Raw genomic sequence first — 19,800 nt, 5'->3', positions numbered from 1 at the left:
TTTGTGTGAAAACTCCACCTGCTACGGTGTCTACCTCTAACTCATCAAGGCGCTCAGGATAGTTTGGTTACAAAACTCAGCTACAGTTAATATTCTCATTCCCTCAGCCCACTCGTTGCATCTCCTCTAATGACTATGCTGCTTATACTCCAGCGGCTACAAGATAGAATTGTGGTGTTCTGAATTACAAGCCCTGGGGGAGTTCCCTACTGACTTCTTGGAAAAATCTCAACCAGCAGTGAGTTGAGTCCTCTCTCCTTGGCTTGCATCTGTGCCTTAAAAGATTTAATGAGACCTTGACGAGTCAATCATCTGGGAGAGCAGCGAATTTTGGAGTTAAGGGTACCTGGGTGGCTTAATCGGTTAAGGGTCCGACTCTTGGTTTGGGTTCAGGTCATAATCTCATAGTTTGTGAGAACGAGCTGTTAGTGTACAGCCTGCTTGGGATTCTCTCTCTCCTTCTTTCTCTTTGCTCCTACCCCGCTCAAGAGTATGCTCTTTCTCTCTCTCTCTCTCTCGCAAACAAATAAATAAACTTAAAAAAAAAGTTATCTTTTGGGGCACTGTATACAGAACCCTGTATCTATGATGGTCAGGGTTTTTTTTTAAGATTTATTTTATTTATTTTTAAAGTTTATTTTATTTATCTTGAGGGAGAGTGTGTGCCTGTGAGTTGGGGAGGGGCACAGAGAGAAGGAGAGAGAATCTCAAGCAGGCACTGTGCTGTCAGTGCAGAGCCGGACCCAGGGGCTCTATCTCACCAACCGCAAAATCATGACCTGAACCCAGGTCGAGTCAGATGCTCAACCAGCTGAGCCACCCAGGCGCCCCTTAGGATTTTAAGTAATCTCTATGCCCAAGGTGGGGTTCAAGCTCACAACCCCAAGATCAAGAGTCACAAGCTCGGGCGCCTGGGCGGCTCAGTTGGTCAGGCGTCGACTCTTGATCTCACTCAGCTCAGGTCTTGGTCTCGGGGTTGTGAGTTTGAGCCCTTCCTTGGGCTCTGCGTTGGGTGTGAAGCCCACTTAAAAAAACAAAGTCACACACTCCACTGACTGAGACAACCAGGCGCCCCTGTGATGGTCAGTTTTATGTGTCAACTTGACTGGGCCTCGGGTTGCCCAGATGTCTGGTCGAACGTTATTCTGGGGGTGTCTGTCAGGATGTTATTGAATGGATTCACATTTGAATCAGTAGACCACGTAAAATACATTGTCCTTCCCCTGTGAGTGGGCCTGATCCAATCCACTGATGGCCTAAATTTAAAAAAAAAAAGATGAGGAGGGGAGAATTCTCTTTCTCTGCCTGTCTTCAAGCTGGGACATTAGACGCAGACTGGTACTTACACCATCAGTCCTCCTGTCTCTCAGGCCTTTGGTCTCAGACTGGAAGTTTACCATCGTCTCTGCTCATTTCCAACTTGCCAGCTGCAGGTCTTAGAACTTCTCAGCTGCATAATCACATGTGCTGATTCTGTAGAGTGGGTCTCTGTCTCTCTCTGCATTTTTAAAAAAAAATTTTTGAATGTTTATTTAGTTTTGACAGAGAGAGACAGAGCATGAGTGGGGGGTGGGCAGAGAGAGAGGGAGACAATGAATCCGAAGCAAGCTCCAGGCTCTAAGCTGTCAGCACAGAGCCCGACGCGGGGCTCGAACTCAAGGACCGCGAGATCATGACCTGAGCTGAAGTCGGACAATTAACCGACTGAGCCACCCAGGTGCCCCTCTCTCTGCATTTATATAATTCAAATAAAATTGCAGGCCCGAGATGGAATTTGCCAGGGCCAAGTTTATCAAACTTTGCCAGGCCAAGTTATCAAACCAGGTTTAATACACAACCTAACTGCAGTTTCGACCTCCCTCAGAAATGTAGTTTTAACTGATCAGTCAGGAATTTTTTGGTTGGCACCAACGAGGTAACTGTGGTGTCTAAATGGTGTCTCTTGATCAATTGGATGGTGGCCCCCACATGTGAGGCGACGATCGATCAGGTGGAAACCAGTGGGATGGGAGGTCAAGAATTCCCCTGAAACCCAACAAAGGAGATAGAATACACCAGAAGGGAGGGTGGACAGGACAGCAGAGGAGAGGCTGTCTACAAGGAGGCAGTGGGAGGGGGTGGCGAAGGAGGGAAGGTGAAGAGGCTTGGCGACCGAATGGAATTTTCCCTGTTTGGGTGACTGTGCCTGGTTTAAGTAGCCCATTGGTCAGTTAGGGCCTATGGATCTTTTGGGGTGGGTTGCCTGATGGGCGTGTCTGTATTCAGCCAGGTGGTCATTCTGGCTCCTTCCGAATTCCATTGCTCAAGCCTGTTTGCCTAAAAGTGGCCTCCACAGCAATCTCTCTGTCCCCCAAAGGAGGATCAGGTCTTCACTTAATAAGACCTCCTGTGCTTCCCTCTAAGGAGAAGTGAACTTGCCTGGAACGATTCTTTTTTTCTTTTGCCAAAAACATCCTTGTTCTACCCTCCTTCCTATAAAAACCTTCCATTTTGTGCAACTCCTGAGAGCTCTTCTCTACTTGCTAGATGTGATGCTGCTCATGCTGAATTCATGAATTGCTTAGTAAAGCCAACTGACTTTTCTCAGCTGATTTTTTTTTTTAACCATGTGTGTGTGCACGCTTGTGTGTTTCTCTGGAAAACCTCGACTAATACAGATTTTGGTATTGAGAGTGGTTCAAGAGGAACTGTATGTTAAGGATGAATTTTCTTTCCTTTTTTTTTTTTTTTTTAATTCAAATCCAAGTTAGTTAACATATAGTGTAATAATGATTTCAGGAATAGAATTTAGGGATTCATCACTTACATATAACACCCAGTGTTCATCCCAACAAGTGCCCTCCTTAATGCCCATCACCCATTTAGCCCCTCCCCCACCCCAAACCCCGCCAGAAACCCTCAGTTTGTTCTCTGTATTTAAGAGTCTCTTATGGTTTGTCTCCCTCTCTGTTCTTATATTGGTTTTGCTTCCCTTCCTTTATGTTCATCTGTTTTGTCCCTTGAATTCCACATATGAGTGATATCATGATATTTATCTTTCTCTGATGGATTTATTTTGCTTAGCATTATTCACTCTAGTTCCATCCACGTTATTGCAAATGGCAAGATTTCATTCTTTTTGATTGCCGAGTAATATACATATGTATATATACCACAATCTTCTTTATCCATTCATCCGTGAATGGACTTTTGGGCTCTTTCCATAATTTGGCTCTTGTTGATAGTGCTGCTCTAAACGTTGTGGCCCATGTGCCCCTTCGAATCAGCACTCCTGTAAGGGATGAATTTTCTGAATTGGTTCTGGGTTTCCGGAATTGCGTCTCTAATCTGATTAGATTTAAAGATGCTAATGACTGTATTCACAGTAGTAAAGAGAGCACTGATAGTCCATTGTGTCACTGGGCTATGTTGATGCATAAAATAACTGCCTGTGCTATGCCTAACTGACCACTTATAAGAAGCAAGGATCTGGGCGACTGTGACTTTTGGAAAAGTAGCAAACATAAAGAGATTGGCTGGTTGCTCCTAATGTTGCTGGACAAAGTGGTGATAGAAAAGGGCAAGCAAGCTCAGGGATTTGAACTCTCTCAGCTCAAGCACTGCATACATAAACCGAAAGCTAAAAAGTTAAAGACCTTTATCTCCTGTAGCTGCTGGGCTACGATGGCTAGAAATCAAACACAGATGCTCCTTCTGGGACTCAGTTACAGCACAGGTTGAACTCCCAGCCTCAAAGGGTGTCTACTGTTAAAGTAAGGGCATTGGTTGGGAAAAAATGAAATCCTGTGTGTTGGAATGGGGATGTGTGGGAAAACCCTGATGAAGCTGGGAACGTTGAAGTCCTAAATTCTGCTGAATCTTCGTTGTCAGTAGAAGTGGCCTTCCCCCCCACTCCCCGTAGAAACAACCCCCCAACCTCAAGTGGTAGAATGCCCTAAATTCCCTAACCTCCTCTGAGAAAACTAAGGAAGAAATTCTAATAGCTTTGCGTAAGGCAGTTGTCTTGCTCCACAATCCTAATTGTCCTCCACTCACCACCTCTCTTTGCTCCCAGACCTGTAACTAGACACAAGTTTCAAAAGACCCCAAGGGTGAGGAACAAAATGTGACTGAGGAGGAAGTGCACTATACTTCAAAAGAACTACTTAAGTTTTTTTTTTAAATGTTTATTTTATTTTTGAGAGAGAGAGAGAGAGAGAGAGAGAGAGTGACAAAGCATGAGCAGGGGAGGGGCAGAGAGAGAGGGAGACACAGAATTTGAAGCAGGTTCCAGGTTCTGAGCTGTCAGCACAGAGCCCGACGTGGGGCTTGAACTCACAGACTGCAAGATCTGAGCCGAAGTTGGCCGCTTAACCGACTAAGCCGCACAGACACCACAAACTACTTACGTCTTACAGACACCGCAAACTACTTACGTTTTATACAAGTAGAAATCCAGGGCACATGTGTGTTTGAGAGTGGATATTAAGGATGTGGGATCATGATGGAAGGAGCACAAAGTTAGATCAGGCCAAAATTATTGCTGTCTGGCATATAATGGGCCCTCAGGAGGGAGAAAAATCTCACTGTGATACCTAATACCCTGCTGGTCACCACAGTGAATCTGTGAATCTGGTTCGCAGTGTTAGAGGCAGTTAGTTAGGTTCTAACAGGATGGCTGGAGGCCAGCAAAGGGGGAGTCAGGGTCGTTATCATGAAAATCAGATACCTTTCCTGACAGCACTCTCTAAAACAAAACCACAGGGGCACCTGGGTGTCTTGAGTTGGTTAAGCATCTGACTCTTGATTTCAGCTCAGGTCACAATCTCACGGGTTTGTTGAATTTGCAGTTCTGTGCTGACAGCACAGAGCTTGCTTGGGATTCTCTCTCTCTCCCTCTCTCTCTGCCCCTCCCCACACTGGTGCACGCTCTCGTGCGTGTGTGCTCTCTCTCTCTCTCTCTTCCTAAAATAAATAAACATTAAAAAAAAAACAAAAAAACAAAAACCAAAGCCACACGAAGCCGAATCAAACCAGAGAGGCCTGAGAGGAGGAAGACCAGAGACCCTAATCAAGTAAGGGAGAAAAGGTGTGAAACCCTGCTCCCAAAGAAGTCCATCCCCTTGGTAATATTCCATCCCCTTGGTAACAACTATCAATGAAAGATAGGGACCCAAATCCCAGGGCACACAGCTCTCCCTTGAGCTCCCCTGCTCTCACATCTTGAGAGTGGACTCTCATTTTATTTATTTTTAAAGTTTATTTATTTTGAGAGAGAGACAGAGTGAGATCATGAGAGGGGGAGAGGTAGTCAGAGAGAGAGAGAGAGAGAGAGAGAGAATGCCAAGCAGGCTCCTTGTCAGCAAAGAGCTTGACTTGGGGCTGGATCTCATGAACCATGAACTCAAATCAAGAGTCGGATGCTTAGCCAACTGAGCCCCAGCAGGTGCTCCTGGACTCTCTAATCAACTCTTCATTTGCACAGCTCAACTACTGTTTCTGGTCTGGTCCTAATTTCTTTCTTGCAAAGAGACTAAGAGCCTCCAACAACATCCCAGGGACAGGCTGGAGGGGAGGTTTCAGTGCCTGGTGATCTCCCCAGTCCACCTGGCAATGACAGAGCCCATGTCCTCCTTTTCTCTCACAGCTCATCAGCATCCCTTTTCAAGCTGGGAGTTTGAAAAGGAGAGATGAAACTTTAATCCTTGGGGATGCCTGAGTGGCTCAGTCAGTTAAGTGTCCAACTCTTGACTTTGGCTCAGGTTGTGATCTCACACCTGGTAGGATTGAGCCCCCCATAGGGCTCGGCACTGACAGTGCGGAGCCTATTTGGGATTCTCTCTCTCTCTCTCTCTCTCTGCTCCTCCCTCTCTCTCTGCCCCTTCCTCTCTCTCTGCCCCTTCTTCTTTCTCTCAAAATAAATAAACTTAAAGAAAAAAAGTTTATTTCTTGTTCAACACTGTATGGGGATGGGGTGCTAAATAGTTTTTTTTACACTTCCCTATGTAATCACTTGTTTGTTTGTTTGTTTGTTTAGCTCTACACCCAACCTGGGGCTTGAGCTCACAACCCAGAGATCAAGAGTTGCATGCCCTACTGATTGAGCCAGGCAGGTGCCCCGCCCTATGTAATCATTTAAAATTCTTGCACTTTTTTTCTTCTCTCACCATTTCTTCTTTTCCCATTTGTTCTCCCTCATTCCCTGTACACGCACCCATCCACACACACACACACTCATATTAAGTCTTCCTGTGACCCATAGATCAAGGTCTTAATCCTTTTTTTTTTTTTAGATTATTATTTTTTTTTTTCAACGTTTATTTATTTTTGGGACAGAGAGAGACAGAGCATGAACGGGGGAGGGGCAGAGAGAGAGGGAGACACAGAATCGGAGACAGGCTCCAGGCTCTGAGCCATCAGCCCAGAGCCCGACGCAGGGCTCGAACTCACGGACCGCGAGATCGTGACCTGGCTGAAGTCGGACGCTTAACCGACTGCGCCACCCAGGCGCCCCAAGGTCTTAATCCTTTTAAGTCCATTACTAGGGTGCTCCAGGCTCCATTTTCTCATGGTCTCATATCTCAATCTATTCCTTCTATTTGATCAAGATCAAAGCTCAAAGCAGGTCTCTTGACCCTTTATATGTTTTAAGACCCTTTTGTAAGCTGTGACACAAGAATGTAAACTTCCTTTTCAACCCATGCCTGGTCTCCCATCTTTCCTATTAGTTTTCCCAGCTGATTACAGAAACCTGATAACTTTTCCTGGCTCTGTGCTGCACAGGCACAGAATTTCCTCAATTGTGCACATGGCTCTGATGCATGATTCAATATATTACTTGCCATTCTTACAGTGTTTTACTGTTTGTTTCTCTTCCAGCAAATGTTCATTCGGCTAAAGCCTATTGAAATCTGACAATGTGTCAGGCACTATGTTAGCTGTTGTGGATATAAAATGAATAAAACATTATTTCCACCTAGGAGGAGTTCATAGTCTAGAAAGCAAAGGCAGCATGTAAACATGTATACATAGTGCAGGGTGATAAGTATCACACTGTGATGTGAAGAAAAACCAACTTCCTCTGGGGAAGTTAATAAAAGGTTTCATAGGAAGTGACATTTCCATAAGTCTTGAAACCCAAGTAGGAGTTTGCCAATCAGAGGACACTGGTGAGAATGAGGGTAAGGGAAGACTAGGGCATCTATTTATGAGTAAAGGGCATTCAGTGTGCAGAGGCTATGAAATAGTTGAGGAAGAAGATCCTGATCCGTTTGGAAGGTCTGATGGTTGCATGTGGTTGGATGTGTGATAGATCGAGTGGCAGAGATCAAATAAGGAGGGCCTTCGTAAAGAGGATTGAATTTTATGCTAGAGGCGAGAAGACAGAGAGGAAACTCTTTAAGCCGGGTATTTAACAATCAGGTTTATCTTACATGTCTACTGTAATTGACCTAATTATATAGACTCGGGGGTTTTGAAATCTAAAAGGGCCGCTCTCTGCTTGTTTAATTGGAAGTGCTCAGGGTAGCCTCTCACTTGAGACACTCTTACTTTATTTTATTTTTTGCGGGTCTACAAACAATGTTTTCAGTATACCCAAGACTACACAGTCCGATCACAGTGCCCACGTGTGCTAATTAACTTATTCTTTTTATTACTCCGACCCTGGCCTCCAAAAATGTTTCTTTTTCCTTGACCAGGGTTGGACATAAATTTACAGCCTTTGTCTCTTTGAACCCCATTTTTCTGTTTTGATGCTGTCTTTTTTCACTTATGCTGACCCGGTCTTTAAATGTATTGTGGACATTTTGTCTCCTCCCACCCTGTGTCTTCATCACTCAGACACAACCGGCTACCATAACCACGCCCACTCAAGAAAGTGCCTAACCAGGAAGTTTGTCCACACCGGCGCGCCGTATTGGCGGTGGCAGTGCGCAGGCGCAGTTCCCGCCTCCCAGCGGCGTGTTTCTCTTTCCGGGGATTCCCAATATCCTGGCGGGTGGACTCGGCTTCTTCAGTCAGTCCCTCGCCGCGGCGTACCGGGTTCTCCAGTCCTTCGTGCCGCAGGACCCCAGCTTCCCGGGCCGCTGCTCTGGCCGGTTCGCCTCTGCCGTCAACAGACCCATGGCCGAACGTGGGGAACTCGATTTGACCGGCGCCAAACAGAACACCGGAGTGTGGCTCGTCAAGGTGTGTGCGCGCGGCTCCGGCTTGCGCTCCTGCTAGTTTGTAGTTTAAATGACTTGAGACTGTCCCACTCCGTGCGCCTTTTAAAGTTCTCTACAGCCGTCTCGTTAGAGCCACACACATCTTCGGAGGCAGGAGTCGTTGTGCTAGTTTGCAGACGAGGAAGTTAATTGAGGGACTTTTTCAGTGTCTTTGCGACTTTGGAGTCCAAACCTGCCTGGTACGGATTCCTTTTCCCACCATGTCGTTTTTATGGGGTCCTGTCCTGGTGTTCTCCGACTTGAGTGGTGTATTGTACCCCAGACTGAAGAATTTCTGTATCTTCTTTGGGTGAAAGTGATTTTAGTCACGAGTCTGCATAGAGAGGTTGAGTGAAAGCTTCTGTACAGTTTTCTCGTCCAGAAAGTAGAACGGGTCCCTGTTGGCCCTTAACGTGTTCTTTTAGGTTGATGGCCCTTATTGGAGTTCCCAGGAGAGCTGAGAGAGCTCTGAACTCACGGAAGCAGAGGCCATTGAATTGGAGTGCTCTTCTAGAGCACCGCCGTCAATAAGTGTTTTGTTTTTTTTTTAACAGCAGTCTTGATTAGCTCTGAGTGAGCACAGTATTTGTGCTTTCCTTTTCCTTTCCTTTTTTTTTTTTTTTAAAGATTATTTATTTTGAGAGAGCGAGAGCGCGCATGCAAGCAGGGGAGGGGCAGAGAGAGTGGTAGAGAAAGAATCCCAAACAGGCTTGGGGCTGTCAAGCGCAGAGCCGGTGGCAGGGCTGGAACTCAGGAACCGCGAGATCAGGACCTGATCTGAAATCCAGAGTCCGGCGCTGAACCGACTGAGTCACCTAGGCGCCTCCCAAAGTTTATTTCTTTGCTTTACTTTTACGTATTGAAGAGTGTTGCCTCTTAGGGGAGCTTTAGACACATGTATGTTCAAAATGTGATAATGATGGTCTTCGAAGTGTAGGACCTTTGGTTTAATTTTTTTAAACTTTTATCACATGGCTGGGTATTCATCAGTTAAATCAGGCACTTCCTGTCCACCTCTCGAAAATAGCTCCCTTATGATCAGTTGGTAGCATGTCAGACCTGTACTATATTTTTCAAAGCACTTGTCACAGCCTGAAGTGATTGTGTACTCATGTGTTCAGTGTTGGTTACCTCCTTCTCTCTAGTGCCGGTGCAGAGTGCACTCACACAGTCACATTCCATGAAAACGGAATCTTTTCTTGTCTCAACCAGAATTGTGTTTGGCACATGGAATTGCTCAACAGATATGTAATGAATGAATAAACAGTCTCTTAGTTTTTATTCCTCAACTCCAACTTTACTCTCTGGTGCTCATTTGATCTCACAGCTATATCAGTATGACCTAAAAGGCCGGGGTAAATTTCTTCTGTTGTATTTCTCCTACTGCATGCCCAATGGAGGAGAATCATGAAGGAGGAGATCTCCCTTGCAGACTGAAAGAGCTTGAAAAAATAGTGGAACTTGAGATGATGCATTAGTTCTTGGAGCACAGTAAATGCTCAGTGAATATTGTTCGCCTTACATGATTTGGATGGGTGGACTGAGGCATTAACATAGTATATTCCGGAGAGTGGAACAGAAGTGCAAGACTGAAAATGCATGTTAACATGGTGTGTCCTGTAAAACAAAGGAGATTATTATGCCTAGACAAGAGGGTTTGTGTAAAGAAAGTTGGGACTATATACTTATCCTATTTGTGAAATGGGGATGTCTTAACTTTAGTCTACAGGAAGTGAGGAACCTTTTGGAGGGTTTTGAGTAAGGCAAAGATGCAGATAATTCAGGGGGGCAGCGGAAGCTTGAGAGGAAGATTAGCAGAGTCAAAATTTTTAAAAATCACATGGGGCCTGGGTGGCCCAGTTGGTTAGGTGTCCAACTTCGGCTCAGGTCATGATCTCATGGTTTGTGAGTTTGAGCCCCACGTTGGGCTCTGTACTGACAGCTCAGAGCCTGGAACCTGCTTCAGATTCTGTCTGTCTGTCTGTCTGTCTGTCTGTCTCTCTCTCTCTCTCTCTGCCCCTCCCCCACTCATGCTCTGTCTCTGTCTCTCAAGAATGAATAAACTTTCAAAATAAAATTAAAAAATTAAAAATTATCACGGCATCATAGGTATGTGATAAGTCTGAGGAATTAGAGAAACTTTTTCAGTAAAAATTGTCGGGATATGGTGACTGACTAAATGAAGATGTGAAAGAATACAATCTAAAATGAAATTTAAAAAGCATTAGTATTCTCTCATGTATGGGTATTTGAATACCTTTTATCTGTTTAAAAAGAACTCAACACGTTGAAAAAAAAAATTAAAAAAAAAAAAAAAAAAAGGGGCGCCTGGGTGGCAGTCGGTAAAGCGTCCGACTTCAGCCAGGTCACGATCTCGCGGTCCGTGAGTTCGAGCCCCGCGTCAGGCTCTGGGCTGATGGCTCAGAGCCTGGAGCCTGTTTCCAATTCTGTGTCTCCCTCTCTCTCTGCCCCTCCCCCGTTCATGCTCTGTCTCTCTCTGTCCCAAAAATAAATAAACGTTGAAAAAAAAAAAAATTAAAAAAAAAAAAACTCAACAATTTGTACTTCTTTTTTTTTTTTTTTTAATTTTTTTTTAACGTTTATTTATTTTTGAGACAGAGAGAGAGCATGAACGGGGGAGGGTCAGAGAGAGAGGGAGACACAGAATCCCAAACAGGCTCCAGGCTCTGAGCGGTCAGTTCAGAGCCTGGCGCGGGGCTCGAACTCACGGACCGCGAGATCATGACCTGAGCTGAAGTCAGACGCTTAACCGACTGAGCCACCCAGGCGCCCCTCTTTTTTTTTTTTTTTTTAATGTTTATTTATTTTTGAGAGACAGAAAGAACACGAGCTGGGGAGGAGCAGAGACAGAGAGGGAGACAGAATCTGAAGCAGGCTCCAGGCTCTGAGCCATCAGCACAGAGCCTGACATGGGGCTCGAACTCACAGACTGCAAAGTCATGATCTGAGCCGAAGTTGGATGCTCAACTGACTAAGCCATCCAGCTATCCCTGTTCTTGTTTTGTAAAGTTAGTTGTTATACATTACTTATTGTTTGCAGTATCACAATTTCTTCCTGTCAACTTGGCATACAGTATATCTTCTTTTTCTAATCTTATATATTAAAGAAAATAACAGGTTTGCACATAGGTCTTTCCAGGGTGTGAAAGGACTTTCTTGCCAGTTCTTGTCCTTTACAAATTTATCTCCGAAAGATGATGAGAATTGGTAGCAAATGCTTTCTGCTCTACAGTCTACTCATGTTCTTTCTTTGACAACTTTTTAAAAAAATATTTTTTTATTTTGAGAGAGAAAGAAAGCAAGCAGGGGAGAGACAGAGAGAGAGCAAGACAGAGAATCTTGACCAGGCTCTACACTGCCAGTGCGGAGCCTGAAATGGGGCTCGAACTCACAAACCATGAGATCATGACCTGAGCCGAAATCAGGAGTCAGACGCTTAACTGACTGAGCCACTCAGACACCCACTTTGACAGCTTTTGTTTCTGCTCCATTAAAGGAGACCCAGTAGACAGTGGAGTTTGATTTGAACAGCTCTCAGGTATTTTGAACTTGTTTCATTTGCCCCGGCCTTAGTATCCAGTGTGATTTTCATGCCCATACTTGAGCATACTTGGATTTTCACCTCTGAATTATAGGAATAAATTATATGACTACATCAAATTATAATGGTCAGTTTCATTTTCAGCTTTCCTTGTGTGATATTAAAATATAACATATTAATTAGAAAGCGTGTCTTTGTTTTTATCCAGTCAGAATTTGTGAATAGAATTACACACCAATTTTAGGTCTGAGGTGCCTGGGTGGATCAGTTGGTTACGTGTCTGACTCTTTTTTTTTTTTTTTTTTTTTTTACTGTTTTTTTTTTTTTAACGTTTATTTATTTTTGAGAGACAGAGAGACAGAGTGTGAGTGGGGGAGGGGCAGAGAGAGAGACAGACAGACAGACAGTATCCAAAATGGGCTCCAGGCTCTGGACTGTCAGCATAGAGCCCATTGCAGGGCTCGAACCCACGAACCGTGAGATCATGACCTGAGCTGAAGTCAGCTGCTTAACTGATTGAGCCACCCAGGTCCCCCAAGCGTCCAACTCTTGATTGTGGCTTAGGTCATGATCTCACGGTCATGGGATTGAGCCCTGTGTCATCAGGCTCTGCACTGACAAGGCAAAGCCTACTTGGGATTCTCCCCCCTGACCTTTCCCCACTCATTCTCTCTCTCTCTCTCTCTCTCTCTCTCTGTCTCTCTGTCTCACTAAAAATAAACTTAAAAGATTTCAGGTCTTTTCTCTTTATGTTAATATTTTCACTATAAGTAATACTTTGAGTTCTGTTCTTTGAGGACCATTTGTTGCAAGATATGTAAATTTCTTTCTAGAGGATCTCAAAGTTTATGGGCCATCTTGTACCTATTAATTCCATCACTAGAAAGGCATAAAACAGGATAAATACAGTAAGGTATATACACATAAGATCTCTGACAGTTTTCAGCAGGAAAATAGTTATTTTTCTGGCTGGAACAGGGGAGGCTTCATGGGGAAGTTTACATTTAAGAAGAGCTTATGAAATTGATCAGTTAGGAAAAACTTCCCAACACTGCTGGGGAGAACTAGAGTGTGTTCCGGAAAAAGCAAATGTAGTAGAATGTGTCCCAGAATATCCAGTACCTGTACTGTTCTGGCTTCATGAAATGCCATTTCTGGGAGTTTTGAAAATCTTCAAAGACTGATGATCCAAACAGGTTTTGATAGGTAATAGACACGATTGAATTTAACTTTATGATAGATGTCATCTGCTAAAACATAAAGTCACGGTTTTTACCTTGTCAGGAAGCTAGTCCTTTGTAGTTTGCATTACCCTGTTCCTGTTGCCCAGTCTGTGCTACTGTTAGGTTGGCAACTGGTCACAACACTGTTACACACCTTACACCAAATCATGATTTAAAAATTGTAGGATGTTTAAAAATATTTTAGCCTAGTTGTTTGGCTTCCATATTTAGACTTCTGGAAAAATCATCTCTAGTTGTGGTTGGCTGGAGGGTAAGGTACATGATGGGGAAAAAAGGAGATAAAGCTAGCAAGGTTATTAGGAGTGGTGGGATTTTCATAAGTAGTGAATATCATACCGAGACCTGAGTTATAACAAATGCTACCTCTTTTTGGGGGAAGAACAAGTGGAGGTATTTAGAAAGTTTGCAGTAGGTCTAAGCAACAGCTTTCTAGCCAGGAAAAAGATGTGTTTCTAGCACAATCAGTCTTCCTCTTTTAGGCATTTTGACTCATGTTTGTTGGAGAAGAGGATCAGGACAGAAGGGATGGACATCATCCCCAGTGAATATTATGTCCTTCATTCAGCAACTGAAATGCCAGCAAGTACAGCTTCTATTTTTTTCATAGATAGGTAAACCATTGGACATTAGTGGCCAGAGAGAAAGCTGTATACCAGAGAGAGCTGCTACTGGAATGGGTGATACCCCTAACCCTTGCAGGAGAAAAAGGAACTTACCTTTCATATATGCCTAATATTTTAGACAAAGCAAACCTGGGAAGTAGATACTTACTGTGTGTTTTTCAGACGATGAAATTGAAGCTTAGGGAGGTTATTTTACTCAACCATGGTATAGTGATTTAAATTTAGAGATCTGTTGGGGTGCCTGGGTGGCTCAGTTGGTTAAGCAGCTGGCTTTTGATTTCGGTTCAGGTGATGATGCAGTTTGTGAGATTGTGTGTGGAGCCAGTTTGAGATGCTCTCTCTCCCTTCCTCCCTGCCCCTCCCCCATGCACACTCGTGTGCGTGTGCACTCTCCGTCTCAAAAGAAATAAATCAACCTAAAAACACAAACAAATTTAGGTCTGTTTATATGTTAAGATGGGAAATGTCCTTTTTACAGCTTAGGGCTCTTTTATGAGTTATCTCCCTGGGGAATAGAGGTGATGTGGGGATTTCATATCTGTGACCTTGGGTCTTGTCAGTTCCTTATGGTGATCTTCAAAAAACATGGGAGTAAAAGCTGCCTGTCATAGATTGGATTTCCTGGGAAGCTGATTCTGAAGTGATTAGGTTTAATAGGGAGTGCTCTTGGGATCATCACCTGTGGAAGGAAAAAGACTTAAACAGATTGGGCACAGGGTATAATGCAGTCTGTAGGAGAGCTGAGGAGGATTCCATAGGGAGCCCTCCAGGTGTCATGAGTTGGGGTGAGGTATACCCTGTATTGGCCAATCATTGCATGTGGTTTGTCCCAGGAAGAGTGCATGAATTTGGCAAAAGGGCCTCTCTTCAGTGAAGGCAATATGAAAGAGGGCTAACAGCTAAGGGCTAACTTGTGGCCACACTCCCAGTAGCTAGGAGGATAAGGCCTTTGGTCCTAAATGGGGAAATGGTTGTACTTACAGTGTCCATTGCAATGCCCTTAATTTGCTTGTATTCTGGGAGAAACAGGGTTTGGAGACTAGTAGTTGGGGAACTGGACATTTGCTGAAGCAAAGTTGGCAGAGAAGCTTAGGGGAGTAATGTCTATACAAGTCACCTTAGCACCTTGGCTCCAAAGTCTTGATTGACCTTAGTACTCTGCCTGCTAGGACTGAACCGGTGGGCGGGTATATTCATCCCACAAGCTTTGATTGCTGGCCATTGTGCCAGGCTCCGAGTCTTTTATGGTGAGCAGAAACAGACATAGCCCGTGCTCTGTGAACTAGGATTTATAGTCTACCACAGGAGACAGACATCAATCAAATATTAGTCCTAATGAAAACAGTTACAGACAGATAAGGACACCGAAGCCCCGAATACTGTTCTGTGGGTGTGGATAATAAAGGAATTTGACTTAGTTTAAAGGGTCAAGGGAAATTTCCCTGAGAAAGTATTGCTTAAGTGAGCCATTTTCTGTCGCTGTTTTTGGAAATCTGAGAAAACATTTCCTTTTGTGCCTATTATCTTGTCTCCATCTAATTTTCTTTAATGAATGTGGAGACCGTGGAAACAACACATATCTCATATGTGACATGTTGACAAGAGTGTTTTGGGAAAATGTACAAGAGAGTAGAATTCGGGTGTTCTTATAAAAGAATTATGTGAGGACATGATATGTTAATTAGCATGACTCTAGTAACCAGTTCACTATGTATATCAAATAATCATGTTGTATACCTTAAATATATACAATTTTGTTAAAACATAAAAGAAAAGAAAATGTTTTAAAACTTCAACCCTTCAAAAAAAGAAGTTTTTTTAGAGGCTTGGGACCATATCAGTTTTTCTTCCCTGTCTCCCTCCCTTTTTTCCAGACTTAATGCTGATGGGCTGGAACTTCTGGGAACCTCATTTCCATAAGTTCTTGCTTTTGAGTTATGTGTATATGATTGACATACTATCCTCATTGTGTTCTGTTTTTCATCAAAAGGGTATAGAATTTTGGCAACCTTTTGAATTAAATAAGCTGGTGGGGTTCCCTGGGAATTTACAATTTTGTTATAATGATGACAATGCAGTAGGAGTTCCAAACTTATTTTTATCAATTAACTTCTGAAGCATATTCTTTTTTTAAGTTGTCAGTTGCTTCGTATTAGATACAATGTATTGTAGTGAATTTGATTTCTTTAAGAGAGAGAGTGATGCAAATGGGGTAGAGGCAAAAGGGGAGAGAGAGAAAGAGAGAGGGAGAGAGAAAGAGCATATCTCTAGCAGGTTACACCACGCTCAGCGTAACCCTGGGATCATGACCTGGGCAAAAATCAAGAGTCGGATGGTCAACTGACTGAGCCACCCAGTCACCCCTGAATTTGATTCTTAATTTGTTTTAGTTTATGATATATATTGTACTTAGAACTTCTGGTTGTTTGGTGGCCTAAATTGTCATCTTTAGCAGTTTGATCAGAGACTCTTCTGACCTGGTTAATGTAGTAAAGAAGTGTGGTCCCCTCAGGTGTTCCTGTGCTCTAAAATATTTTTGTCTTTTCTTTATCTTAATAGCATTTCAGAGAACCAGCAATAAGGGACAGAGGCAAACTGGAAAATGATGTACTTCACTATTGGTGTCTTTCTTCCTTCCCCTTATTCTAAGGTAGATCTCTGAAATAGGTTTCTCTCTGAGAATGCAGTGAGGTATATTAAAATTAAATTCTGTATCGTAGATGTACCCCAGTAATGCCACCATTGTTAACTGCTGTCATTTTTATTACATTAACATTAGCTCAGGGGCGCCTGGGTGGCGCAGTCGGTTAAGCGTCCGACTTCAGCCAGGTCACGATCTCGCGGTCCGTGAGTTCGAGCCCCGCGTCGGGCTCTGGGCTGATGGCTCAGAGCCTGGAGCCTGTTTCCGATTCTGTGTCTCCCTCTCTCTCTGCCCCTCCCCCGTTCATGCTCTGTCTCTCTCTGTCCCAAAAATAAATAATAAAAAAAAACATTAGCTCATGTTTCTTCAATATTCAGTTATTAAAATAAGTCCTTCTGTGAAATGCCAGGCTATTCTAGCTGCTAGGGATATAGCAGTAAACAAACAGACAAAATATCTGCCTTCTGTAGATTACATTCTAATGGGGAGGGAGAAGAGATGGTAAACAAATACATATATAGTAGGTGATAAGTGCTCTGAAGAAAAATAAATAAGGTAAAATGTATAGAAAGTAGCTGGGGATGCTGTTTTAAATAGGGTGGGGAAAGGGCCTCACTGATAAAGTGGTCTGTGATCAGAGAACTAAAGGATATTATGGGGGCATGCCCTCCAGATACCTGGGGGAAGAGTTCCAGAGATAACAGCAATTCAAAGGCCTGCAGACACGAGGTGCTGGTCCATGTGGTTAGAGTCAAGCGAGTGAGAGAAAGTAGAAGGAGATGAGGCCATGGGCTAGCAGGGGCCTGAAACATGCAAGACGTTATAGGATTTTTACTCTGAGTGACATGGGGAGCCAGTAGCTGTAGAGCTGGCAACGTGGCACGGTGATTATGGAGCTAGACTGCCTAGGTTAGAATCCTGGCTTCACTAGTAATTGTGAGAACCTTGGCAAATAATAACTCTGGTCTCATTTTCTTTATCTGCAAAGATGGGATAATAATAGAGTTGTTATGAGGATTAAGTGAAGTAACATTTGTAAAGTGATTAGAAAAGTACTTGGCTTGTAGTGGGCACTATGTACATGTCTATTAAATAATTGAAAGGCTTTGAGCAGAACAGTATCATTTTACTTAATGTTTTAAGATGATGACTCTGGCTGCTGTATTGAGAATAAGCTAGGTGTGGACAAGAGTGGAAGGTAGGAAATCAGATAGGAGGCCAATGTGATTATATAAAAAGTGATGGTGGCTTGCATTAGGATGGTAAGCCTGGAATTGGTGAGAAGGGGCTGGAGTCCTAATACAATTTGAAGGTATTGCTGACTGGATATGTCATTCAGTTGGATGTGGAATGTGAGATAAAAGGAGCTATTCAGAGTAACTCCACGGAGTTTCAGCCTGAGTACCTGGAAGAATGGAGCTTTTGCTGAGACATGGAAAACTGCATGAGGAACACATTTATGATGGAGAAATTGGAGTTCTGGTATGGATATTTTAAGTTGAAATGTCTAGTGAATATTCAGATGGAGAGTTTGAGTAGGCAGTTAGATATATAAGTTGGGATTTGGGGGGAGAGCCTGGATTTGCTCTAAATTTGGGAGTTGTCATACAGATGGTATTTAAAGTCACGAGACTGGATAAGATTACATAAAGTTGAGTGTGGGTAGAGAAGAGGAGTGGTCTGAGGACTGAAACCAGAGCCTTTTAAAGGTGAGAGGTCAGGGAGATGAGAATCTAGATGTGTCGGGACCTAAAAGGAGAGGCCAGAGAAGTATGAGGAAAATCAAGAGAGATTGTGGTGACTTGAAGCCAAGTGAAGAAAGTGTTTGAAGGAGGAGGAAACAGTTCTCAAATATTGTTGAGTGGCGTTAAAGATGAGGATTAAACATTGACTTGGCAGTGTGGAGATACTTGGTCAGTAGGGTCATCAGTTTCAGTGGAGTGGTAGAGAGTAGAGCCTGTCTATAGTAAAACAAAATGGCAAGGGGGGAACTGTAGTCAGCCAGCAGAGACAATGCTTTCAAAGCGCTTTGCTGAAAAGAGAGGCAGAAAAATGGGACAGTGTATAGAAAGAATTATAGATTCTGCTCTTAATAGATGTGTGATCTTGAAATTAGCAAATTTGCTCATCTTCCTGTGCCTCAGTTACCTCATTTGCAAAATGACTCTGTGGGTTAGGAGTCTTGGCAGGGCTTAATTGGGTCTCCTGCTTCAGAGTCTCTCCCAGGTTACAGGCAAGGTGTCAGCCAGGGCTGGAGTCTCATCTGAAGTAGTAACTGTGGAGAGATTGTTTCCAAGTTTTTCTCTGGTTGGCAGAATTCAGATCCTCCAAGGTTATCGGTCCGAGCATTTATGTTTCCTGCCTGCCTGTTGGCTGGAGCCTCTCCTTAGTTTTTTGCCACCTGGGCCTCTCCAGCTTGGCAACTTACTTCATCAAAGTGTGCAGACTAAAAAAACAAGGAGAGAAGCAACACAGAAGTCACCATCTTATGTAACCTAATCACAGAAGTAATATCCCATGTAGAGAAAAATGAGTCCTCTTGCACTGTTGGTGGGAGTGGCCACTTTGCAAAACAGTATGGAGGTTTCTCAAGAAGTGAAAAGTAGAACTACCCTATGACCCAGTAGTCATGCTACTGGGTATTTACCCAAACAATACAAAAACACTTATTCAGAGGGATACATGCACCCCTTTGGTTACGGCAGCATTATTTATAATAGCCAAGATATGGAAGCAACCCAAGTGTCTATTGATTGATGAATGGGTAAAGATGTAGTATTTATATATACAATGCAATATTATTCAGCTATAAAAAAAGAATGAAATTTTGCCATATGCAATGAGTGACATGGATGGAGCTGGAGAGTATAATACTAAGTGAAACAAATCAGTCAGAGAAAGACAAATACTCTATGATTTCAGTCTATGTGGAATTAAGAAACAAAACAAATGAGCAAATGGTGGGGGGGGTGGGGTGGTGGAGAGATAAACCAAGAAACAGACTCTTAACTATAGAGAATAAACTGATGGTTACCCAGAGGGGAGGTGAGTTGGAGATAGAGGTGATGGGGATTAAGAAGTGCACTTGTTGTGATGAGTCACTAGGTGACTCTTGATCTCAGGGTTGTGAGTTCAGGTCCCATACCGGGTGTGGAGCCTACTTAAAAAAAAAAAAAAAAAAAAAAAAAAAAAAAATAGACATGAACAAATTTTGTAGCCAAAAAAATAAAAATGAATAGAAACAATTAATTAAATAAAAGAATAAAGGTATCCTAGCCAAAGGGGAAGGGGAGTAACATCCCATCACCTTTGCTATATTGTATTGATTAGAAACAAGTCACAGGACCCCTTATCACTCAAGAAGAGGTGATTACACAATGGTGTGAAGGTCAGGAAGTGAGTATCATTGGGGGACATCTTAAGAGTGTTCCTGCCACATGTGGTAAGCACTCCAGTGTCAACGGTCATCGTCGTCGTCATCATTCTGATGGGGGGATGATTAGAGGAGAGAGGAAAGAGAGGGTGGAATTGAAGGAAAGATGTC

General features: G+C 43.3%; 1 protein-coding gene across 2 annotated transcripts in view; it reads left to right on the top strand.

Moving 5' to 3' along the window:
* Nucleotides 1–7,910: 7,910 nt before the first annotated feature.
* GTF2F2 (general transcription factor IIF subunit 2) overlaps nucleotides 7,911–19,800 on the top strand; it is a 158,571-nt gene continuing 146,681 nt past the window's right edge. Inside the window, exons 1-2 of one of the 2 annotated variants that reach the window (XM_045476935.1) lie at nucleotides 7,936–8,169; nucleotides 16,175–16,265. In XM_045476935.1, coding sequence (XP_045332891.1) covers nucleotides 16,218–16,265 — 48 coding nt within the window. In that variant the 5' untranslated portion in view covers nucleotides 7,936–8,169; nucleotides 16,175–16,217. Of the gene's footprint in view, nucleotides 8,170–16,174; nucleotides 16,266–19,800 lie in introns of both variants that reach the window. The other variant, XM_045476925.1, reaches the window with a different exon arrangement.

This window comes from Leopardus geoffroyi, chromosome A1 (genome assembly GCF_018350155.1).
Source record: "Leopardus geoffroyi isolate Oge1 chromosome A1, O.geoffroyi_Oge1_pat1.0, whole genome shotgun sequence".
Taxonomy (NCBI): domain Eukaryota; kingdom Metazoa; phylum Chordata; class Mammalia; order Carnivora; family Felidae; genus Leopardus; species Leopardus geoffroyi.
This window is presented reverse-complemented; position numbering and strand designations above follow the sequence as displayed.